Here is a 24,546-nt window from a genome sequence, read left to right as displayed (position 1 = left end):
CACCCATTATCACTGGCCAAGCTTCTGGAGGCCAGCCGGCTGCAAATTGCTTTCTCCTGTCTGGGGTTGGTGGGGGTTAAAGCCCCGTCTCAACCTCCACTGCCGGAGGAGAGATTTTATCTTTAATTGACAACTGGCGGCCTGCCATTGCCTTGCCTCTGTGGGCCCAGGCTCCCAGCCCAATCTTCCCTCCCGCTTTAGGAACAGGCTTCCCCTCACATCTTCCCTCCCCTCAGCCCTGGCGTGCTCATCCTCTGCTCCCAGTGTGCTCTTGTCCTCGCTTGGTGTGGCTGGACCTGGAGGTGGCAGAAATCTGGGAGAAAAACCCGAGAGCTACAGGAAAGGGGTGGGGCAGGAACTGATATCATGGTGCATCTACTGTGTCATATATAAACAAAGGACACTGGGCCAGGTCTTTCCACCCGCCGTCTCTGAAGTAGAGGCTACCATCATCCCCATTCTACAGACAGGGAAACTGAGGTTCAGTGAGTTGTCCCAAGAGACCCCCTAGTAGTGGCAGGTCCAAACACGAAACCGAGGCCCTCATGGCTCGTATGCCCGGAGCGGAAGTAAGAAGACAGACAAGAGGAAGAACAAACACGCACCCAGCCCTGGTGGTGTAATTCACAGGGCCCAGGGCCGAGTGAAAAGCCAGGGTCCCTTCTTCAATAATTATTAGTCATTTCAAGATGGCGACAGCTGAGATCAACTCAAGGGTGGGGCCCTTTGAGCAACTGCCCAGGTCACACACCCATGAAGCCAGCCCTGTGTGTGCCCCTATGTGAGTGTGACAATGAGGGACCATGTCTGTCACTTCCCACCCCCCACCCCCTCTGGGCCCTGGAGGCGTTCACTCCCAGCCCTAAGAGGTCCCCGCTGTGCCACCAGTCCCGCCAGCCTCGGTTCCAGCCTCAGTCCGCCAGCCATCCGGGCATCGAAAGACTGGCGTCCCCAGGGCCCTGCCACACAGAAGTGGTGCGACTTCAGGAGGGGAGGCCCCCGCACGAACAAGCAGGAATCCACTGGACTTGCCGAAACACACCGGCCTTTTCTTTGGTGATGGCAGGAGGCCACAGGCGGCAGCGGGGCTCAGAACACTGCCTGGGGCGCCGGGGTCCCAGCCTAGCGTGTGACCTGGGCAGATCACGTTCCCTCCGAGCGGCAGTGTCTAGCTCCCATGGATGCTTCCTGGTGGGGTGGGGTTATGATAGGGGAGTGCCGTCTTCTCAGGCGTTGGGATGGAAGCCCAGGGAGGTCCCCACAGACACAGAGCCCGAAAGGAGAGGCGGAGGCAGTCAGTCACACAGCAGGAGCAGCTGGACGCTCCAGATGTCTTTATTGGGGGTCAAGCACAGCATGAGTCAAAGGCATGCAGACAGGGTGACAGCGCCCTGGCCTAGGCTTGCCTCAGACACACAAGAGGGGACAGCTTTAGAAAAGAACTGACCAACACCAGGGAGGGGCAGGGCGGGTGGGAGTGGCGAGGGAGGGCAGAGGCCAAGGTTGAAGGGGTCGCCTGGCCTCTGCTATTGCACGCGTCCCCTGGCCACCGGCCAGGAAGTACAGTATTGCAACTGGTCTCCACTCGCCCGATGCCTCCCCTTCTCAGACCCCTGAGCCCAGTGGGCAGACAGACCCCTTCCCTGCCCATCTGCCCAGCAGCATCTTTAAAAACAAATGGACGAGGGAGACAGAAAAACCAAAAATTAATAAGAAACAAAATTCTCCCCAGTCAAGGACAGAGGTAAGGTGGAAAAGGGGGGTTGGAAGAAGCTGTAGAGAAACCCCTGGAAGTCCCCCCACAACTGGGGCGTGGGGTGGGAGGTAGAACCCCAATCTGGAGTGGGGAGGGGCTAGTGGAGCAGTGACCCTGGGGGCAATCTGGCCTTCGACAGGCCACCAGCCCACAGGGGAAACACCCCCAACAGGGGGAGTCTAGCCTGGGACCACCCAGCTAGCCTGGCAGTTCCCAGGTACACTTTTCCTAGGACATTCCACACGCGGCACGTACAACAGAAACAAGGAATCAGTAAAGGGAGGGGAATGGGGGCCGGGGGAAGGGTAAGGGCTTGGGGAGACAGCCTAACGAAGACAGACCACCAATAGCACGTGCACTACACACAAGAGTACAGTATGTATGGATATAGACACATGTGCATACAGATCTCCTCAATGTACAACAGAACAAAACGTCAGACCCAGGCAGCTCCGGCCGAGGGCCACGTGGGAGGTTTTCAATCAGTCCTGTGCAAACAGGGATATCTGAGTCTTTCCCAGCAAAAGATTCTTGCCTGGGTTCCAGAGTTCCCCTAAGCCTCTGGCTTTCTGTCTGTCTGCCTGTCTCTGTCACGTTGGTGCCGCTTTAAGACAGGGTGAGGACTTCAGCTTGGGCATAGTTGGATGACAGGGCGTCTTGGCAGGTCTCTGTGTTTAAAGAGCACAGGTGTGAGATACTGGGAGGCACACTTTCGGCTCAACATTGCCTTCAGGGGATGGAGGGCAAGGAGTTCAGCAAAAAAAAGGGAGACACAAAGAATGAGATGTTAGAAGGCAGGCAGCTGCCGACCCACAGGCTGTGGGCTAGAGAGCAGGCCAGGAGCAGGGCTGGACAGCATGGGGACCCAGGGCTAAGGCAGAAGAGAAGGGATGGGTCAGAGTATGGGGTGAGCCCCTTCATCAGCCCTCTGCTGACCCAGCTCTGGGCCAAGGTGACTCCCAGGTGATGCTACAGCTCATCTCCACACCTGCTCAGGTGATGAGCTCCAGGAACCACTAGCCCTGGAGAGAGGGACCCCAGTCCTGCAGCCTGGCATGAAGCAGTGGGACAAGTTCCTGCCGGTCCTGTAACCCATGAGCCATCTCCTGGGCTGCTGCCTGCCCAACCTGGGCTCCCCCACGGCTCCATCTGCCACCACCACCTGGGGCCCTTCCACTGTTCCAGGGGGCTGAGTGCGCTGCCACGGACGCCCAGCCCCCTTCCTCAATCTGGCAGGGAGAGTCCCAGCGGCAGAGGGTGACAGGGAGGGTCGCAGAGCAGGAACGTGCCCACCTCAGGAGAGTCGGCCAGAAAGCAGCATCTTGTTGAGAAAACCACTCCCCTGGGAAGCCCTGGGGGCTGAGAAGGGGCCTCCGGGCTGCCCGTAGCTTTGGTACAAACTGGAAGGTAAGGTTAACAACCCCTACCAGTTGGCTCCCCTGCTCTGTGGGGACAGGCTGGGCCCCAGCGATAGAGAAAAGGCTTCTAGAAACCAAGTAATGGGTACAGGTCCAAGTCAAGAGCCAAGGGGAAGTGAACGGGGCTCTCAGGTTGTGGGGGAAGGGAGAGCATTCCCTGGAGGGTGGGCCAAGGCCTGAGCCCGCCAGAGGCCAGCAGGCAGCTGCCTCCCCAGGCAGAGCCCGGGTCTCCGTAAACTCCAGAACGTGCTTTGCCCTTCCCCGGGACCCCAGGACCCCAGGAAGGCCGAGGTCCTGAGAGGCAGAGGCAGGCAGCTCTCCCTCAGCTGGCTGCTGGGTCCCCCTACAGAGGCCAGGGGGCCAGGAGGGACATGCAGGAGCCCCTCTCCCAAGGCACTAGGGCTCCAGCCTGGCACTCCTGCACCATGTGGCCCAGGGACATCTGTGCCCACACAGGGGTGCCGTGAGCATGCCCGTCGATGTGGGAGGAAAGGAGGCGGTGGGTGCCGTGGAAACTTGGGCTCCTGACAACTTGAGGGCTGCCACAGAAATAGCCGCCTCAGTTCCCTGAACCAGAAACACAAGTCAGAGGAGAAAATAGCTGTGGCGCCCGTGCTAAACTGGACACCTAGCTCATGGCGTCCCCGTCGGAGCCAGGACCCAGGTGCCAGGAAGCCCTGCAGGGCAGGACTGAACTGTCCTCACGAAGGGGCAGCTGGGCCCTCGCGCTCAGCTGAGGGGAGAAGGCACCTGGCGTCTCCATCCTGATCTTGGGCTTTCCTGTCCCTGTCCGGGACCTGCTCCTTCTCAAGGGTGGTCGCATGAGTACCCCTATATCTTCTCAACTCTTAAGGGCACACTTCATTCTGAGAAAGTGGGAGCCAGTCCCCAGAGACCACAGCAGGGCTGGGCTATCCCTGCTCCCACCCGGAATACATCTTTCTGGAAGGCACATTCTGTGTCTGTCCAAGGCTGAGGAGACTGATGGGATGCTCACGCTCTCCATGAGATGTTCTGACCTTTCTTCCCAGTTCGCCCAGTGTCTTCCCGAATCTGCCCTGCCAGACCTATCTTTGCCCACCCTGGAAGAAGCAGATACAGCCCTTACTTAGTCATCCCCTCAACAAAGTTGCATAATCCGACTCTAAAAATTGCCAGGCACACAGCTACACTGTCAGGTCTCATTCCCATCAGGTGGCACAGGAAACGCCTGGGCTGTGGTGCCCTCGGCCCTGCTGCGGAGGGCCTGCCTGAGGAGCCCTCTGTGCGCTGCTGGGGGAGGGGAGCCTGCGGTCAGTCCTCCTGGGGATGGCAGGGTGCCCGTGCTGGAGTGGGGGGCAGACTGGCTGTCCCCACACTACCCCTCGCTGCCCCTCCCCAAGGTGAAGCCCTGCTCACACAATGACTCAGAAACCTGTTGTGCTCCTGGGCTCGTTAGGAAAATGAACACACTTAATTATAGAAATTAGATGAGTCTCCAGTTCTGGCAGCGATGCAGAGCAGAGGCTGGGCTGCGAGTGCGGGGCAGCGGGCAGGGAAGGAAAGGCTGTCGTGGGAGCAGAGGAAGCAGCAGCCTGGTGACAGGTGCCGAGGCTCGGGGTGCAGATGGGAGCCTGGGCTCCGTGCTGGGTGTCACCTGGAGGAGGGCCTCCCCATGCCCACGTGACCAATCCCGGGGCTCTGACTCTAGGGTCCCCACCTGCGCCCCAGCCCAGAGCTGGAGAACATCAGGCCTCTTCTCCTAGGGTGGCAGCGCTCCCCGCAGGAGACAAGCCCCCTGGGCACCAGCAGAGATGCCCCTCGGGACAGTCTTATTCCTTGCTGGGCTGGGTGTGGGATGAAGACAGAGACATTGGTTGCAGGCTGTTTGGTTACGGTTGAAGGCCACAAGGAATGGAAATGTATTTGCTGTGATCAAGGTGGGACTCTCTGGGGGAGGCAGGGCACAGACTCAGGTCCTGGGGGTGCTAGCCTCTCCAGCTCAGGATGGGGGGCCCCAAACCTGAGCATTTGGGGGAGCTGGGTGCTGTGGAGGGGAGGCTCAGGGGCTTGAATGTCCCTGTATCCCATCGAGCTCGCTCAGGCCCCAGGAGTGGGGACTAGTGGGCATGAGCGTGCCTGCCTCTGTGTGCAGCTAAGGGGCCGAGTGTCCAGGAGGTGGACTGGTGAGGGCGGGTGTGGGGAGGGAGAGCAGCTCTCTTGGAGGGTAGGGCAAGCTGTACTGGGATGCCAGTGGAGACAGCCGACTGGTTCCAGCTGCTCCGGCTGTGCTGTTTAGACTCCCGGACTTTTCACAGCCTTGGTGAGAAAAGGCACAGGGGTCAGCGGGCATACTTCTCCCCTGAGTGGCTCCATGGCATCTGGGCTCCAGCAGGCAGCCCAGGCTGGGCGGAGGGGCTGGCCCACCTGGGAAAAGCTCCCTGACTTTCCCTGGTCTCTGGGTCACCTGGGCTCCTGAGGACAGAGTCCAGGGCCACATATCCAGCTGACCTTTGCCCTGCCGTTGTTCCCAGCTAAGTTCCCCTCCAGATGCACGAAGATCCCAGCACCCTCCTTTCTCAACCCTAAGAAGCCCTCCTTAGCACCTGCCACCTTCTTCCCAGGGAGTTCTCACTCTGACGCATGGGCAGCGACAAGCTAACGACGGGGTCTGTGCCAGCAGCTGGAGGAGACCTGGGCCCACTCACTCCTGGTCCTAAATGGAGCCCGGGTGCAGAGCAGTGAGCGCAGCGGGTCTGGCACAGGGAAAAGTTGCCGAGAGCGCACTACACGGCTGGTTTCCCGGCAACCCACCTGTTCCCTCTCGAAGGTCATTCTAATTGGCTGAGTTACATGCTTGTTGCCAAGAAGCAGTGTGGAGGCATCTTGAAAATAGAGCAGCCGGTCCTCACAAGCACCCAGAGATATAGTGGCGGGTACGGTCCCATGCAGGCACATGTGTGACTCCTTCCCAGGGCCGCGGCGCCCCACACCTCACAGCCCCTCCCGATGTGCACCCTCACAGCCTCTTCCACTCCATTACCTCCAGTGAGCCCCTCAAACACCGGAATGAAAGCAAGGGTACTCCAGTCCTACTTGAGGTTGGGGTCCACCCTCTTTATATTCTGGGCTGGCCACTTAGTGAGCTCCAGCCGGAGTAGGGTCTGGGCCTGACCGGAACACAGTGGAAGCCACTGCATGTTTGGGGTAGGGAGCAGCAGAGCCACTTCCAGAGCCAAAGGATGGGGTGCACGCAGAGGCCAGGGGTTACCAGAGGGACACAGGAGAGGGGGCAGCGGTCTGTGCACAGCCACCTGCAGCCCTTTAGCTGGGGCCTCTGGGCCATCTCCTTCCAGCTGCCGGACCGAAGCTCCTGGTTCTGACACCTAGCAGGACTTATGCCGACACACACCTCTCAGGGCCTGGTCGGGGTGAAGGCGCATGGGGATCTGTGGGAACAGTGGCGCTAGGGCTGGGAATGGGGCCCGGAAGGTGGCTCTGGAGGCCACAGAGGCTGGACAGGCCAGGGGACATCCTTGGGGGGATTGAGGCATCACAGGCTCTTCCTGCAGCAGGCACTGTCCCTGCCTCATTCAACCCAGACTTGTTCTGGAGTTTGGGGACAGTGGGAGGGATCGGGCTGAAGGAGGGCTGGTTAACAAGCGGCCCAAGCCCGGCTGGTGTGGTTCAGTGGACTGAGAATCGTCCCATGCACGAAGAGGTCACAGGTTTGATTCCCGGTTAGGGCACATGCCCGGGTTGCAGATTTGATCCCCAGTAGGGTGTGTGTAGGAGGCAGCTGATCAGTATTTCTCTCTCATTGATGTTTCTCTCTCTTTCCCTCTAAAAAAAACCCCAAAACATATTAAAACAAACAAAAAACAACCAAGAAGTGGCCTAAGAACCAGGGGAAGGCTTTGTTTGGGGAAAGTCAGGGTTGATTCTGAAACTAGGCAGGGTGTTTAGGGAGATCAGATCACAGGACAGGGCAAAAAAGACCCCCCAAAAAGTGATCAGGGACTGAGCAGAAGGAGCATCTGGTCCTGAGATCTCGGTCCTCAGCCACTACTGGCCCTCAGCCACCCTTAGTCATTTCTGCCCCCTTGCAGGCCAGGGACCCTGGCTCCACAGCGCACTTCTGCCAGGGCCTGTGCAGGCTTGGGGTCTGCTGATGGCATCGCAGCCTTCTGTGGCAGGAGGCCATGGGCTGCCTCTCTGCACTCTCCAAATCCTTCAGAACATACTTCAGAGGGGGCCCACTCTCCCTGTACACCCCTCCCTTGTCACCCTCTGTGTTTACTCAAGTCACATTCCAGGGACTGGCAGAACTGGGTCAGCCCCTCCCGGGCTCCAGGCCACCCCCCACCCCTGTGCAGGATGGAGGAGGTGGGCCTATGCCAGGGGACCTCACGCCAGCACCCTATTCTTACCCTGACTCCTGAGCTACTTACTTGAGGAAGCCTCAGCTGTGTTTAAGGGAGGCCAAGGGAAAGGCAGGCGGTAACCCTGGGAAGCCAGGACTGAAGGTCACAGCAGAACCCAGAGGAAGAGGAGGAGACAAAACGGAGGGGAGTGGCAGGGACCCCGGTCCCATGTCCCCTCACAGTCAGCTCTAGTCTTCCCTGTGGCCACCTGGGAAACGGGCTGTGTGTTCCTGCTGGGATGCTGCAGGCCTTCCCAAGGACAAATGGGACTGGGAGATCAAGGTACCCATCGTAAAAGTGGGGGTGCATCCAAGGCAGAAGAGATAATGGCCACGGCCTCAAGCTTTGTGGGGGACACTGAGGAGACCCAGCTCCACGGGGGCTCTCCACCTGCCCAGCCTGGGGAGCCATACCTTTCCGGACACTGCCATCGGCACAGGCATAGTCCCCAGCACTGAGCAGGAAACAGGCGGCGGCCCTCTTGTTTCTGTCTCGAGTGCCGGAACGTCGCAAGGCCCGGCGCTCCTCTGAGGTGGGGGCAGAGGCCAGGGGCTGGGTGAGGCCAGCGGCCTCCTCATCAGACAGCATTGCATTGGCATCTCCATTCTGCTTGGAATCTGAGGGTCAGACAGAGAGGACGTGTATGAGGGCTGCTTGGGCCTTCCTCACCGGGTCACTTGGGGTCGCCCAGATCCCAGACCTAGCATGTCACTTCTCCAACCTGAGGAAGGGACCCAGGGAGTGGGCCACAGATGCCCTAAGCAAGGACTCCCCAAGGCCGCTGCTCCACGAGACCGGGCCCGGCAGGAGGCAGACTGCTTCCTCCTTGGGTCTGGCTCAGGCTGCCGGTCGATGAGTTTGTATTCCGTCAGAGACTGCCTGGTTTGCTGGCGCGACAGTGGCACCGCCAGGGCTATACCGACAGTGGCTTTCACAGCTATCTGCCTGGGCCACCTGAAGGCAGTTACTCTTGTTCCCAGGGCATCCACGCTGGAGTCGAGTGTCTGAAGGATTCAGACCTCTCTGCACTTGGGGCTCACCTGCGTCTGGGGGACCACGGTGGGGGGAGAGGCTCCAATTCAGCTCCCACTGCTGTGGGCTCTCGACCCCAGGCTCCTGCTCCGTTAGGCAGCTGCCCAGGTGAAGCTGGGCCCTTGGATCCGGAGAAAGGGGACTGTTCGGTCTGAAGGCAGTGGCCCCGGCACTGGTCTGTAATGCCCTTACCGAGGGTCATGGCCGATGGCCACAGGTTACTGTGCGCTGAGCAGCTGGCCTGTGGACTTATACCCTGTAATGTTAGTTTTCCCTCTGAGCCCTGAATGGGCTTTGGGGCAGAGCTGCAATTCCCTGGGGGTGCTTGCTGGAGATTTACATTCAGGAACAGGGGAAGGGGGTACCACTTTGGTAGGAGAGAAGAGGGGAGCCTGATGGGTGCTCTTCTATCAAGGTCTATGGAAAACCCAGACCCCTGAATGGCCCCTGGCAATGAGTGGCCTCAGCATGTATAATGGGCACCAACCAACAGGCCAAAGGTGAGTGCCCCAAGGCAGACACCTGTCCTGGAGGACAAGTCCCACTTTGCCCACAGAGCTCAATGTCCTGGCCTATCCCCAGCTCCGCGATGGCCTAGCACCCAACGGTCCCCCATAATATGAATCCCAACTTCCCTCAGGAGCCCATCCCATCCCCAACAGTTAGGTTCCTATTCTCTGACCCAACTCCACATTGCCAAGGAGTAAGCCAATCTCCTTTCCCGTCTCCAGACTCAGGTGGAAGCAAGCTTTTCTGGCTGGCTTTTCCCATCCTTGAAGAATGGGGTTCAGATCCTCAGGCCCTCCCCTTCCAGGATGCAGACACCAGTACTATCTGAGCTGCTGCCTCTGGGTTCCCGTCTGTCCATCCCATGTTACACCCCAAGCCCAGGACTCGATCTAGCTTGTGCTGAACTGAAGGCAGCCTCCTGCTGCTGCCATGTTATTACACTGATTCGGCCAAGAGACAGCAGACTCAAACGTTTGGAGAGAAATGATTCATGAGTACATACACCTTGGAAGAACAGCTGCCCCGCTCTCCAGCTAATAACGACAGTGCCTGATGTTTGCAGAGCGGTTTTAATGTCTCAGAGGACGTTCATATCTGTCATTTGTTTGGGGCCCATCAAATTTCTGGGGATAAGATAGTAACATCATTCCTGTTTTACAGGTGAGAAATCCGTGCCCACAGAGGGTGAGTGACTGGTCTCAGGGCACAATGAAGCGTAGTTAAGATGAGATTAGAAACCTGGGCTTCTAATTTACACACCCATGTATGGTCTCCTGCAGCTTAAGTTCAGTGGGATACTCACTCCACAGACCATGATGTTCAGGAAGCTATCAGAACCAAAGGATAGGAAAATCGGGCCTCGGCACTTTGCCCTCATTAAGGCATTACACTTAGGCAAGCCCAGAGCAGTAAAGCAGATTTTCAGATTCCCAGGGCTGAGGAACACCTGGGGACTCCCCTGGCCACTGCAGAGGAGGTGGCCTTCCTTCCCAAACTCCAATCTCACCTGCCCGTTTCCTCTCGACCATACCCTCTTCTTGGCCAGCAGGGCTGGTGTCACTGTAGGTGCTGTCCCGGGGCGAGGTCTCCTCGGACTTGCAGTAAATGGGTGACTCGAGCTGGGGCGGTCGTGGTACATGCTTCTTTCGTTTCTTGGGCAGCTTCTGCTTGGCCATGGCTAGGGAGTAGTACATGCCGAAGTTGTTGACAATGACCGGCACCGGCATGGCAATGGTGAGCACCCCGGCCAGTGCACACAGCGCCCCCACCAGCATGCCTGACCACGTCTTGGGGCACATGTCCCCGTAGCCCAGCGTCGTCATGGTGACCACGGCCCACCAGAAGCCGATGGGGATGTTCTTGAAGTCGGTGTGGTCATTGCCCCGTGGGTCGGAGGGCCGGGCGCCAATGCGCTCGGCGTAGTAGATCATGGTGGCGAAGATGAGCACGCCTAGGGCCAGGAAGATGATGAGCAGCAGGAACTCGTTGGTGCTGGCACGCAGGGTGTGGCCCAGCACGCGCAGCCCCACGAAGTGGCGCGTGAGCTTGAAGATGCGCAGGATACGCACGAAACGCACCACCCGCAGGAAGCCCAGCACGTCACGGGCCGCCTTGGACGACAGGCCACTCAGCCCGACCTCCAGGTAAAAGGGCAAGATGGCCACGAAGTCGATGATGTTTAGCAGGTTCTTGACGAAGTCCAGCGTGTCTGGGCAGCACACGATGCGCACCAGGAACTCCAGTGTGAACCATAGCACGCACACGCCCTCGATGTATGTCAGGATAGGCTCTGTCTCCACCTCCCGCCGAAAGTGCACACTGGTGGTGTTCCCCACACGGTGGATCTCAGTCACGTTGCGGTCAATGTTGAAGGCCTCATGGGTCTCCAGGCAGAAGGTGGTGATGGAGACCAGGATGAAGAAAAGAGAGGCAAAGGCCACCACCTGTGGGTGGGGTGGAGAGTGGGGGCAACTGTCAGACAGGGAAGGGTGGGCCCAGCAATGACAGGGACCTCTGCTTGTAGAGGGTGGGGACATGGGTCACCAGGCAGTCCTTTAGCTAGATGGTGAGAGGGGGGGTTCAAGTATAGTCAGGAGCTAGAATTCCCTCCTCATAGGGTCTTCACCCATCTGCTTGGGTGCTTTAAGACAGTACTTCCCAATCTTTGTCACAGTGCCTAGAAGTTTAAGGTTGTTCTTGGCTGGAAGCAACTGCCTAGCTCCGCCCATCTCTAACCCAGTTGTGCTTTAGGGCTTCTCAAACTGGCATGGGTGTGTAAATCACCGGGGAATGTGTTAAAATGCCATTCCGACTGTGGTGGTCAGGGCAGGACCTGCAAGTCTGCATCTCTAACAAGCTCCGAGGGCTTGCTGCCTGTCCACAGGCTGCTTGGAGCAACTAGGCTTTAAGCCAGGGTTCCTCCAAGTGGGGCCCCGGACTGGCAGCATGGCATCACCTGGGAACTAGTTAGAAATGCAAATTCTCAGGCCCCACCCAAAGCTACTGAATGAGAAATGCTGAGTGGACGGCCCAGTAATCTGTTTTAACACATCTTCCAGATAATTCTGAGGCACACTAAATGTTGAGGTCTACTACATATGGGATATGCCCTGAGGCAGGGGGCTAAAGGGAATGACTCTGGGCCTCTTTCCTATTTATTTATTTTTCTTTATTGATTTTAGAGAGAGAGAAGGGAGAGAGGGAGAGAGGGAGAGAAACATGGATGAGAGAGAACATCGATTGGCTGCCTCCTGCATGCCCCTCACTGGGGATTGGGCCCACAACCTAGGCATGTGCCCTGCCCAGAAATCAAACTGGCGACCTCTTGGTGCACGGGTCGGTGCTAAACCACTGAACCACACTGGCCAGGTGACCCTGGGCCTCTTTCCATCAGCTGAGCCTATTAAGCTCCGGCCATGACCCACATCCAGGAGCCCCAAGTCCAAGCCCCTCTTTCTTGCCTCTCACCTTAGGATATCCCAGCCCACTGCCCCGATGGTGAGAGGTGCCTGAAGGAAGACAACATACTCCACAGCAGGAAACAGGGTGGTGTGCCCAGAATATCCACCCCTCCCCCTCCCCAGAACTGCTATTTCCTGGACCCTGAGCTCCAAAGAAAAATAAACTGCACCAGTAGGATCAGAGCCCAGCAGCGGCTGGTCCCGACAGCTGCTGGTATCTCGGCTAGAGTGATGACAGTGGCACTCGGCAGGAACGGCTGGATTTAAGTGTCCAATCATTATGAATGGAGATGAAATGCATGTGTAATAACACCAATTATGGAGCCTTTATCTGTTATTCATGTGATGCCATTCACCACTGTCAGGGTACCCGTTGCTGGGGTTTAGGGCCCATGATGCTGCCTGTTCTGCTTCGTGGATGGGGGTGGGCTTCTTCCCTGAGCACAGGGTTGAGAGAGAAGCATGGCCACTTGGCAACCCTTATGTCTGCACCCATGCCTCATTTCTATCTGCCCTATCTAATGATGACTCTGAGATCTGCTCTCCTCCCTGGGAGTCTGCACCAGGATGGGGGTGGGAGGTGGGGCAACATCCTTGCTCTTACTGCCATAAAACACCAGTGGAAACACAAAGGGACCCGGGAAAATGAAGCAAGCAGCAGCATTTCCATGGTTTCTGGAGCAGGAGCAAGTCTGAGGAGGGAACTTTGAGAATGAACACGCATCAGCTCTCTATTCTGTGCCCGGCACAGTGAGACACTCTGTGTGCTATCACCTCCAGTCCTCCGAGCAGTGACCCTGTGATGCAGGCCTCATCATCCATTTTACGAGGCAGAAACTGAGGATCAGAGAGGTCATATACTTGCCTAACATCACAGTCTGGAAGGGGTAGAAACAACCTGAACTCAGCACTGCTTAACTTCAGAGTCTATCCCTTCTCTTCATATCAGTCTGCACCACCTCCTGGCCAGGGTCAATTCACAGGTCTGGGGAAGTCTTCTCTGAATTGTCAATACTGCTCCCTGATGACTATGTCACCCTGAGGGATGTGGACCTATGGCTTAGGACAGACACCTATCACACACTAAGACTTATCTTATTTACTTATTTATTGATTGATTTTAGAGAGGGAGGAGAGACAGAGAGATAATCATTGGTGTGAGAGAGATGCATTGATTGGTTGCCTCTCGTATGCACCCTGACTGGGAAGCAAACTCATGATCTTTGGGTGCATGGGACAATGTTCCAACCAACTAAGCCACACCAGCCAGGGCAAGACATCTTATTTACACTCGAACACGGATAGGCTGGTCAGGTAGCGCATGGAAGGAAAAGGCTGGTAGCAGACCAAGGACACTTCCCCACTTGACAACTTTGCTGGAGTTTCTCCTGCCTCCTTTTCCCCCATGAAGGTCAATTGCAAGTTCCTTTCCTGGCCTTATTGTTCTCCCCCTGAGAAATGCGCTGTCAAGAAAATACAAGCTGGTGTGGGCATTGCATTAGGCAGATTGCTCCAACCTATGAGTTCTACATGGCCATCCAGAGATGAGCTGTCTAGTGGCCACGGTGATGCTGGGAACCTGCAGTCTTGGTGCTGCCCCTCCCAGCTCTGCCAGGGAGCATGGGAAGGAGGAGCTTGCTCTCTCTGAGGTAAAGTTAGCCAGGAGAATTGGCCCACCTGGGAGCTGAGTGTGAAGGTAATGAGTGATTTGGAAAAACAAGTTCAGGAAGAGCTGCCAAGGGGTGGAGCAGAGGGTACAGAAGGGGAAGGGAGGGAGGAACCTGTGGCCTGGGCTACTCTTACCCTGCAGGGCCAAGGAGCCTGCTGGTGCCTCCCTCCCCTGCTGCCCCAGGGTCCTTCTGCAGGTGAATGCAAAGCACCCCTCCTGCGTCAGGAAACAGCCCCTGAGTTCCTACAGTGTGCACTCACTTTAGCTTTTTCTTTTTAACAGAACTATACCATCTAGACACTTCTACCCCTCACCTCCACCTCTCAGAAGATGAGGGCAGGTAAAGAGGAGCCGCATGTGACCATTTCTCAAGGGCAACAGAGGCACAAGAGGGCAAAAGAGTCACTCAGGATCAAACCGAGGCCAGGTCTCCCGCCTCTTAGCTCGGAGCTCTGTTCAGCCGGCCCTCCAACCAAACGAGTGGGGACAATCCGCTCCTCCGGGGTGAAACCTGGTGGGGCCTCAGTCTCCCCCTGGGCTTCTCCAGGGCTGGCAGCAGATGCCAGGCAGGCCCCAGGAAGCCCTCACTCCCCGAGGAGTCAGGCACACCTGAGTCTGAGCTGTGGCAGAGGACTCTGGCACGCTGCCCCAGGTGGGTCCCCCTTCAGGGCCCAAATTACTCCTTCTCCCTTAAGTCACTGTCCAGTCAGAACTGCTTTGTGCCCTGGCCAGTTTGGCTCAGCGGTTAGAGCGTCGGCCTGCGGTCCTGAGAGACCCGGGTTCGGTTCCCGCTAAGGGCACGTACTTCGGTTGCAGTTTGTCCCTGGCCCCGGTTGGTCGTGCGGGTGGCAGCCACTCGATGTGTCCCTTCACGTCGATGTTTCTCTCTCTCTCTCCCTTCCTCTCTCTCCCTCCCACTCTATCTGTACAAAAAATGGAAAAATGTCCTCGGGTGAGGATAAAAAAAAAAAAGAACTGCTTTGTAAGTGATGGCTGTGCTGCAGTAGGGGCCCTCCCAGGCCGCTCCCTCTGGTGGCAAGCACAGTGCTTTCTTTCTCCTCTCTTGATTGGGGGCTTCCTGGGACATAAAAGGCCCGGGGGGATGCAGCATCACCCTTGTTAGAGGTCAAGGCCCCAAGCCTCCTGTTCAGCCCCCACCAGGCCATCCCACACAGCTGGCAGTGTGCACTAAGGCTTCCTTCCCATCGGTCCCTACTAAAGGCGACTGTGGGCCTCAGGGAAGCCAAGATGGAGGGCGAAGGACAGCTATGGAGCCCCGGCGTCACACTGCCCGGGTTCCTCATCCTGGCCCGCCGCTCCACCAGCTAAAGGGTGTCCTTTGTGCCTGTTTTCTCTCTACAAGGTGGGTCAATACTAGTACCCACCTAGTACATTACTGTGGGATTAAATGAGCTTCTATGTGGCAATTGCCTGGTGCACAGTAAATGCTCAATTCATAGTGACTGAGCTGAGGAGTGCGGGCCTCCATGACCCTGTGTGCAGCTTCTGAAGGCAAGCTGGATCTGAAATCAAAAACATCACAAAATCCTTGCCTTTTAGAAGTGAGAGAGATTCAAAAGGTCACCCCGTTCAAATCCCTTCCTGCTGCTTTACAGGTGAAGAGATGAGGGCCTGGGGAGAAGTGACTTGCCCTGGTTTCCGTGGCCGAAGCTGTCAGTTCCTCCCACTGCCTGAGCACGCAGGGCACAATTCTGCTGGAAGCCAGACCTGCCCAAGCGGAAAACTGCTCTGTGAACTGGCTGAACGGGTGTTGACTCCTCTCCTCTGGCTGGGAGGGTGCAGGAGGGTCTCCCCACCCGGGACAGGAGGTGCCTTGGCGCTGGGCAGGAGACTACTGCTCCTCCAAGCTTCCTGCTCCTTTTGGGCCCCTCACGCTGACTGGCTAGGGACCCACCTGTCCCCAGACACCCGGGAATTTCAGCTAGTGGGCCAGCCCTGTGACCAGCCTCTTCCACCAAGCTCATCCTAGGATGGTCCTTGATGGAAATATAAAATCACACACTTCTAGGTACAAGTTGGGCTTACTTTCTGGGAGACCCTGGGCAAGTTTCTTAACCTCTCTGATCTTTGTTCATAAAAGGGAAAGTTGAACACCTACTTAGTGCCAGACACAGTTTGGGGGCTAAGGAATGACAGGAAACAAAACAAGACATCCCTGTCCCTTAGACCTTACATTCTAGTTGAGGGAGACTGTCAACAAATAAAAAAATAAAATACATGGTATGTCAGATGGTATAAGCATTAGACAGAAAAATAAAGATAAAGGTGGTAAGGAGTGTGAAGGTGGGGAGCTACTTCAAATAGGGTGGTCAGGCAGGGCCTCAATGCCAAGGTGACATCTAAATAGAGACTGAATGGGGGAGTTATGAGACAGTCAGAAAGAGCTGAGAGGCAGAGGAACAGGCAGTGCAAAGGCCCTGAGGTTATAGCATGCTTGATGTGCTGAGAGGATGAGAACAGTACTTACACTTACCTTAGAGGGCTGTTTTGAGGATTAAAAGAAATTATATTTGTAAAACTCAGTACAGAGCCTAGAGTGTCCCAGGAATCTGGCACAGGCCAGGGGGTGGTTGGGAGGTGACAGACACCAGTCACTGGGAACTGAATACAACCAGCGGGGGCAGGGGAGGGGAGCCCAAGGAGGAAGGGCCAAGGAGACAGATGGACAGATAAACATAAGGAGACTCATGCCCAAAAACCTATATTAAGGATGAAGTGTAGGAGAAGAGAAATTTGAGAACACAGCCAAAGACACTTGCAGAGGAATATCTGTGGAGATGAGATGAGGAGCTGAGCCTTTTGGGGACGCAAGATCCTCGTGCCCAGGAAGTGCTGGGAAGGAAGTGGGCAGCCCTGGGTGCTAAGAAAAGGCAAGGAGCTGCAGTCTGCAAGGCAAGGCACCGCTGAGCTGTCCCCGAGCTCCTGGAGGAGGGCCTGCACTATGAGGCCGCGGTTCCAGTCAAGGGACCCTCGCTCCCCTAGGAGCAGGGCCTGCCCCTGGGCCCTCCCATCCTGGGCCAGGACCCACTGGTTCCACTGTCCAGCGCCAGCCTCTACATAATCCAGCACTTGTGGCCCTTCAGGGCCACTGAGCTGCCCACAGCCAATGAGTCCCTGCCCCAGAAGGAATTCAGTCCAGCCCAGATCACTGGCCAAAAACTCATCAGCCAAATACTGCCCATCCGTGTCCCAAGCTGTCCTATCTGCTCAAGCCAGGAAGTTCCCCTCTTCCCTAACTCTGCATGGGTAAACACTACCCACATTGAAAACTAATTTATTTATAACCTGCCTCCTTCTAGTAATTATTTAAGGACGCGAAGTCATTACCCTGCAGGGCCTCCCCAGCTTACCTTCTATTTCCTCCTAGATGCTTCCTTGCACACCACCCCCAACCCGGTTCCAAGCAGAGGGAACGTGTCACTTCCTCCTCTTACCCCTACTGAACTTTGTTTTCTAAGACTACTGGGACGCCTCTCTTGGTCTGTCTTGTATTATCATTACTATTTCCACCGACTGGCACCTACTGTACCTGACTGGGCTCTTTTCAGGAATAAGCACCATCTCTGATTTATCTTTATGTTTATAGAGCCCAGCTTGGTGCCAGGCATGTAGTAAGTGCTCAATAAATGTTTTCTGAGTGACTGGAGCCAAGGAAGCTGCCTGCTCTCTCCCCTGGTCCTGGGGAGCCTGTCATGAGGAGAGAGAGTCAGCCCCACTAACTAGGGCTAGATGTGGCACAGGTTCCTGGGCCAGGAACACCTCCGGCACCTAGGCTCTTACAGTTGGGCCAGTCTACTGACTGATGGGGACCTCTGCCAGGGGCCAGGTAACCATCACCCAGACTGAAAAATCCCAGCCCGGAGCTGGGCAGAGGTCGTGACCAGGCACAAGGATGGCATGAGTGCCCTGGTGCCCAGCATACCAGGTCGATGGTGTCCATGGCAGAGGGGAGGGGCCTGAGGACTCCCTGTTCCCAAGGCCCAGCTGCCTGACTCTGCTCTTGCCTGCTCTTCCCCGAACTCCCCAAAATAGCCCAAGTTTATTTTATCCCCTCCCCCACTTTACACCCAACCCCAAACGGTGACAGAAACACCTCATCATCCAGAGACAAATGTTCAGGAGGCAAATGCTGGGCTGTTAGAACCAGAGAAGAAAACACAAAACCAACCCAGGAGGACACAGAGGCTGCCTCAGCGCAGGTGCTGGGCCTGACACTCCTCTTACTCCCTCTGGGGGCTTGGGGGGGGCAGGGCAGCCAGCACCTGGGCTGGCTTGCTGGCTCTCCCTAGCCCAGAGGGCAAGGGATCAGTGAGTCCTGCCCTCATTCTGAAACCTGCCATGCCCATGGACCAGCCGGTCCCAGGTAACGCCCGGGCTAAGAAGCCGGGGACCTTCAGCAGGGGCAAGAGAACTGAGTTCCGCATTTCCTTTCTAGAAGGCTTCGGGTCAGTCTTCTGCCTGGGCCAGGGACGCCTAGTCTCCTTTATTTTTGTCCTATAAAAGTCCTACAGTGAGAGAAAAGAGAGTGAGCAAGCTCAGATGTGAGCAGTTCCGGGGATGGAAGCTTTAGTTCGGAGAGAGGAGAGGGAAGAGCAGAAGGAAGGGGCAGAGGACAGCAGAGGGCCCTCTGAGCCCTCCTAAGTCAGGCCTCCAGGCGGAAGCCGGGCAGCGGTGGGCGCGGGCGCAGTGGTAGAAGCGGGCGTGGATTCGTGAGATCTGGCTTTGGATACTAGTTTACCACCAGCTGAGTGACTTTGAGCAAGCCCCTCTGGGCCTAAGTTTCATTCTCTGTAAACTGATAATCCCTGCCTCACACGGGCCAGATGAGGTATTAGAAGAAAGCAGAGGTGACACCTGACGCATAGCAGATGCTTAATCGATATGAAAACGCAGCTCCAGCTGCCTTCCCGGGGCAGCGGGCATCCCGTGCATCACGTCCTCTACAGAGAAGGGAAACATTGTGAGGAAACTCAATCCAGGTACTGATTTAGCCAAAGGAGCACTATCATCCTTAAGAAAGTTGATATGTGAGTTAGGCCAGCTCAGACCCTGACACCTCTGCAGACTGGGGGCGAGTGTCCTGGGTCCCATTCATCAGGCCTCCTGTCCACCCAGAAACGGAGGAAGGCCCGAGATTCTACAACTCTGAATGCTGCCAAAACTGCCACTGGTCCCTCCTGGGAAGCCACCCAGGCTGTTGCTGAGCCCCGCTCTACCTGGGACTGAAGACACAGGGCAGGTGGGGACAAGACCAGCCTGCTCCTTGTGCCCGCTCCCAGGTCAGGCCAGAGAAACAGAACCACAGCACCGCAGCCCAAGGGCCTGGCCACAGTGAAGGGAGCAGGGGTGAACACTCCCTGCCTGAACTAAAAGGCTGCCTAGGCCAGGCCAGTAGCTAGGCAACAGGCTCCCACAATCAGCTCAGTTCACTTCCCGTTGGTATCTGGTTTGCTCCTGTCATAATGCACTACTCAAACCAGATGCTGTGTTCCAAGAGATGCCGGGGGCAGAGCCCTGCTCCTGGGCCCTGTTGGCCCTCAGTGAGGCTCCTGAGGCCGCGGGTGCAGTGCTTCAGGCCCCTGCCAGGGAAGGTATGCAGAGACCCAGGTGTCAGAGGGGAAGGGCACAGCCCCAGAACCCCGGAACCTCACATGGGCCAGATGAGGGGTAAGAGAATAAGTGTTGCTTCTGATGTCACTGTCTGCTCCCAGGTTTGCTGTCATCCACAGGAAGTGCAGCCCCTCAGAACACTTCCCAGGCCAGAGAAAGAAATGAACCACCTTTCCACCTCAAAAACAGCCTCTTTCAGTGGATTAAAGATGTTGTAATGGGAGGAGTGGGGACTTGGGGGTTGGGGAGCCTTGGCTTTGACTCACAGCCCGCCACTATCTGGATCTCAGACAAGTTATTTACCCTCCCACAGCCTCAATCTAGTAAATGAGGATAATACTGCCACTGTAAATTTACCAGGAGGATTAAACATTAGTGCAAAGTATATGCATGGAGTGCTCAATAAACAGCAGTTATTAATAACTAATTTTTTAAAATCCTGCATTTTCACTTGAGTCCCAGGAACAGCAGAAGGCTTGCTTTTGCCTGGACTCCTTGGCAGGAGGCAAGTGCCCTTTGGCAGGGGTGCCACCAAAGTCCCAGAAAGCTGCATACATCAGTCTCAGTAACCAGAAGGCTGGAAACTCAACTCGGGGTGGGTTGCTGGCTCTGCTATTAGTTCACTGTCTTTAACAAGACACTTACTGGCTCCGAATCTGGTTTCTGCACTGCTTCAATGGGGAGCATGAATCCTGCCTGGCCCTAAACTTCCAGCCTCACCTGGAATGACCTGACTGATGTGGCTTTACACCAAAAGGGCAAAGGATGTTGGGCTCCTGGAGGACTTACTCAGAGTCCCCTGGCTGGACCGCTCTTTGGTGAGTTGAAGAGAAAATAAACTCATTGATGGCAGGGCCCTTTGGAATCCAAGAGGGAAAAACCTGAGAAAGTGAAAAGTCTCCAGAGACCCTAGAATGCTCAGGAGTAGGGCCTAGCTCCCAACCGCCTCCCCCATTCCCGCCTCCCATCTCTATTCAACCTAAATCTGCCTCCTGCTCCCCGGCCCCTCACTTTGTGAGAGCTTGAATTATCTGTACTTGTCTCTCCCCTGCTAGTACACAGCCAAGAGCTGACACTAGCAGGGTTAGGGAACTGCACTGAGGCCCATGGAACTCACAGCAGACCCAGGCTGGGGACATGACTGTGCCCTACCTTCTGAGTTGGTCTGGGGCTGCAGGGGAAGGAACAAGGGCAGGTGACCCTAGCTTCACTCTCAGTCCTGAAGAAGGTCCCAGCCTTCCAGGGGCCGCCCTGGGAGGCCTACAGCCCCAGCCTGGAATGCCAGGGCCACTGATATCTCTGCTCCTCTCTTCTCTTCCAGGCAGAAGATCCATCTATCTTGGCCTAACAGTCCAGCCTGACCTCTCCCTGTAGCCCCATTTCCCCATCTCCTGCCCGCCCCTGGAAGGAGTGTGGAAGGGAACTTTTCCTTCCATGACCAGGTTGAGGCTCAGCACAGAAGGTGCTGGGGAGGGCAGCAGGGCTCTGAGACTCATTAGCATGACAACTTGGGATGCCAGAGGGGACAGGACCAGCTTGTCCAGACCCAACACATCGTGTCCCAGACAGACCCCAGCCAGGCTTCAGGCTGCCAGCCATGAGATCAGACCATAGTTGTAGTTTAGCTGCCCAAGCATATCTCCCCCATCATCCCCTTCCACCTAAGGGGTTTAGAGAAACTGGACTGACTTGGGGAGGGGGTTGTGGGAAGGGACTAAGCCACCCCCAACCACCCCATACACCCATTTTGAGCAGCACCCTGAACCAGGGCTTTCTGGGAAGCCTAGAGGTGCTGTAGCAGGAAGAAGTGGCAACAAATCTGGGCTCATCACCAGGAAGCCTGTGGCTGGCCACTGGCTGTGGGAGCCTGCGGGGCCCAGGTATCAGGTCCTTCCTGTCTAACTCTCCTTTCACCCCAGCTGAGGCCGGGCATCCCAGGTGCCCAAGAAGCCTTAGGGGCATGGTATAGGGCGGGCATCTTGTCACTCTGAAAAGAGGCCTATCGCAAACCAGGTCCACAGGTGTGAGTATGGTCCAAGATCTCCCTTTTATGAGCAAAAGAGGCCAAAGCTGGTGTCCCCCTCTCTAAAATTCCTAGTTCCCAGCACTCTGATTTGCTGGAGGATTTAAATGAGGTGGACTACCTGGAGGCAGCTAACCAAGGCCTACCACAGAATAGGTGTTTAACACTCTTGTTTTCTTCCCCGAAACCCTGCCTGACCCAAGCAGAAGGCCTCACTGCAGTTCTCCAGGACCCTGACCCTGTGGAGGAGTGGGGGTTGGAAGAACTCAGTTAGGGGCACCCCACTCGCTAGAAGGGAATGCAGCAAAGCAGGCTGTTTCAAGAAGTAAGTCAAGTGTGTGCAGTCTACTGATGAGGTATGCAGGGGAGACGTGTGTGTGTGTGTGTGTGTGAGAGAGAGAGAGAGAGAGAGAGAGAGCGAGCGCGAGAGAGAGATCCCTGTGGGGCCATGGAAGGCAGGGGAAATTGGGAGGGAAGCAGTGGAAAGGAAAGTCGGTTTTGATGAAGCTCCTCCCTGCCCCTACCCGCCACTATGTGCCCCCTTGCAGACCTGAGAGATGACCCAGGCTCCTGCCACTCACCCTGGCCGCCCTGGAGGAATAGGGATCCTCGAAGAGTGCCCACATGCGGGGTTGCCAGCCACGGCAGCCGCCGGACCCAGCGCCAGGGCCCGCGCCTCCCTCGTGGGGCCCCAGACGCTGCAGGGCCAGCTCCCGCTCGTCGTCGCCGGCCTCATCACCGGGCCCCGCTCCACCGCCGCCTCCGTCGGGGTTCTCGAAGATGTCCAGCGCCTCCTCGGCGTCGCGGTGCTGCCGGTACGTCATCCAGCAGCAGGGCTCCACGTCGGTCTCGTCGATGCCCCAGAAGGTGAGCTCCTCCTCGAAGAGCGGCCCGCACACGTCAGCGGGGCAGTGCAGCTTGCCGGTTCGGTAGTAGTTGAGCACGTACGCAAAGACGCCCGGGTGCCGGTCGAAGAAGAACTCGCAGCCCCCACCGCCGCTGCTGCCGCTGCTGCCCGCGCCGCCGCCATCGGGCTCGTGCCTGCCCCCGCCGTCCGGATCAGCCAGCCAGGCGAGGCGGGTGCCCGGTAGGGTGCGCAGGGTGCTGCGGTAGGTCTCATGTCGCGTGCCGCCCACGTTGATGATGATCTTCTCCGACGCCTCGCCCTTGGCCATCTCCTCCTTCAGACATGTTTTGGATGGAGGCTTGTTCCCCGACTTGCGCCCGCGGTAGGAGGAGACACACACCGAGCTGATCATAAGAAGCGCTGCGGGGCTTCGGCTTGGGGCGGCCGCTGCCCTCCAAACACCCTTCCCGAGGAGGCAGCGTCAGACGGGGGAGGGGGAGGAGACGACAAGGAGGCAGGAGGCGGCGGCCCCCTCTGCGGCGGTGGCCCTGCCCCTGCCTCCCCACAGGGCGCGGAGCCGGAGGAGTTGGGTTTCTCCGGTGCACAGGTGGTTGGGGTTTGGGCACGCAGCGCCGGGGAGGGAGGCAGGAGGAGGGAAGAAGGGCCAAGAACCCCAGCGAAGGGCCAGAGGGGTGGGGGGCGGAGCAGGAGCAAGCACACACACAGTCCCCAGCGAGGACTGGACGCTCAGACGCTCTGGGCCCGGGGCACTCCTCCCCTTTACCCAGCGAAAGACGAGGAGGCTCACAGTCCAGGAGCAGTGCGAGGCTCCGGGGCGCGCGCGCTCACACTCACACGGGCCGCTGAGCCCCGGGAGCGGCCGGCTTCCCCACGGTAGCGGCGGCGGTGCAGCAGCAACAAGTCCTCCAAGCGGCCCCAGGGGCCGGGACGAGGCTCTCACGGCAGCCGGAGCTCCGCGGGCCCGGGCTCCGTGCGGTCAACACGACGCGGCGGCGGCGGCATGGGGCCTCTTATCCCCATTCATAAATCCAGCGCCGGGCACCGATGGCGGGCGGGGTTGAACCGAGTGCGGCGATCTGGCGGGCTGGGGCTGTGCAGGGCGAGGCGGCCGCAGAAAAACAAGCGCGCCCGCAGGAGCGAGCCTCCCGTCCTGCGTCCGCGGCTCGGCAGCGGCTGGACGCTGCGCGGCGGGGGCTGCGCTGGGGCAGAGGGGGCCTCAGACGGGGCGTCCTGCGCTGCGCCGATCCCGGGAGGCGGGGCTGCTCCGGTGAGCGGGGCTCTGGGCACCCGCGAAGGAGTCTCCCGGGCGGCGGACGGGCGGCCAAGGACACCTGCAGGCTTCCCAGGCTGCGCCTAGCGGGAGCCTCAGCGCAGCGCCCCAGCACCGGGCTCCAGCGATCTGGCGGTGTTGGGAGCCACGCCATCCACGCGTCTGCCCATCTCCGGGCGGGGCGCCGGCCTTGGCTCGCTGCAGGGGGCGGGCAAGAGGTGGCTTAAGGCAGGAGAAGGGGGGCGCCGCGGCGCCGGGGGGCTGGGGCTCCAGGGACTCTTCGTCTCCCTCCGGCGATGCTACCGGACACCACTCTCCAGTGGCGCCTTTTCTTCTAGGCCCCGCCTCGACCGGGCGCGCCCTCCGCTGGGCGGGGTGGGCGGGGCGCGGCGCGGGGCCGACCGGGCTCGCTGCAGGGCCCCAGCGGCCCAGATCTCAGCCTCTCTCCGCCTCGCCGAGTCCAGCCGAGGCGCGTAACCCTCTCGCCGCCAGCGCCCAGCCGAGCGCGCCACCCTGCGCGCCTCCGCCACCTTCCCTTCTCGCCCCCCTCCGCCCGGCTCTCTGCCTCCTCGGACCCCGCAGCTCCTCCCACTGCAGCCCGGGTGACCGCCAAGCGCTCTCCAACCCTGACCTCTAACCTCCGCTCGCCCTTCTGGCTGCTTCGGTTGTTCCCTCCCCGCCAAATGGTCGCATTGTTGCGGTTTCATTGCAGCTGACTGGAGGCAGAGGAAGAAAGCGAGTGGAGAGGCGATGTGTCGAGGAGGAGGCAGCCCCCTCCAGACAGTGTTGGGGCCTCCTGACCAACCCGCCCCCATCCTGCGCCTTCCAGGCCCAACAGGCCCCAGATGCCCGTGGTCTTGATCCTTACCGTGTCTGTCACACACTCATCGAAGCCCCCGTGGTGGAATGGGTGACCCACCTGGCTCCTGGTATGGGTGGAAGGGAACTGGAGTCCTGGTGGTGTTATGGGTGTTAGGTGGGTGGACCTAAAAGATCATTAAGTTAA

The 24,546-nt window shown here is 57.9% G+C and overlaps 1 protein-coding gene across 1 annotated transcript; it reads right to left on the bottom strand.

Annotated features, from left to right (window-relative positions):
* Positions 1 to 1,346: 1,346 nt before the first annotated feature.
* KCNC4 (potassium voltage-gated channel subfamily C member 4) lies at positions 1,347 to 23,163 on the bottom strand. The gene is made up of 4 exons (XM_036273600.1): positions 21,984 to 23,163; positions 10,126 to 11,062; positions 7,991 to 8,194; positions 1,347 to 2,424 (listed from the first exon to the last, which is right to left on the bottom strand). Exons 1-4 carry the CDS (start codon positions 22,659 to 22,661, stop codon positions 2,363 to 2,365), a joined length of 1,881 nt encoding a protein of 626 aa, XP_036129493.1. The 5' UTR covers positions 22,662 to 23,163; the 3' UTR covers positions 1,347 to 2,362.
* Positions 23,164 to 24,546: the final 1,383 nt, after the last annotated feature.

Source organism: Molossus molossus, unplaced genomic scaffold, assembly GCF_014108415.1.
Source record: "Molossus molossus isolate mMolMol1 unplaced genomic scaffold, mMolMol1.p scaffold_m16_p_20, whole genome shotgun sequence".
Lineage (NCBI taxonomy): Eukaryota > Metazoa > Chordata > Mammalia > Chiroptera > Molossidae > Molossus > Molossus molossus.
The sequence above is the reverse complement of the archived record's forward strand: the minus strand, read 5'-3'. Positions and strand labels throughout refer to the sequence as shown.

Bases quoted from the DNA above. Each gene is read 5' to 3' on its own strand.
- KCNC4 (XM_036273600.1), bottom strand. From the start codon at position 22,661: ATGATCAGCTCGGTGTGTGTCTCCTCCTACCGCGGGCGCAAGTCGGGG. The intron at 11,063-21,983 runs GTGAGTGGCAGG...CCCCACCCACAG, and splicing joins ATTCCTCCAGGGCGGCCAGG to GTGGTGGCCTTTGCCTCTCT. The intron at 2,425-7,990 runs GTATGGCTCCCC...CTTTAAACACAG, and splicing joins CGATGGCAGTGTCCGGAAAG to AGACCTGCCAAGACGCCCTG.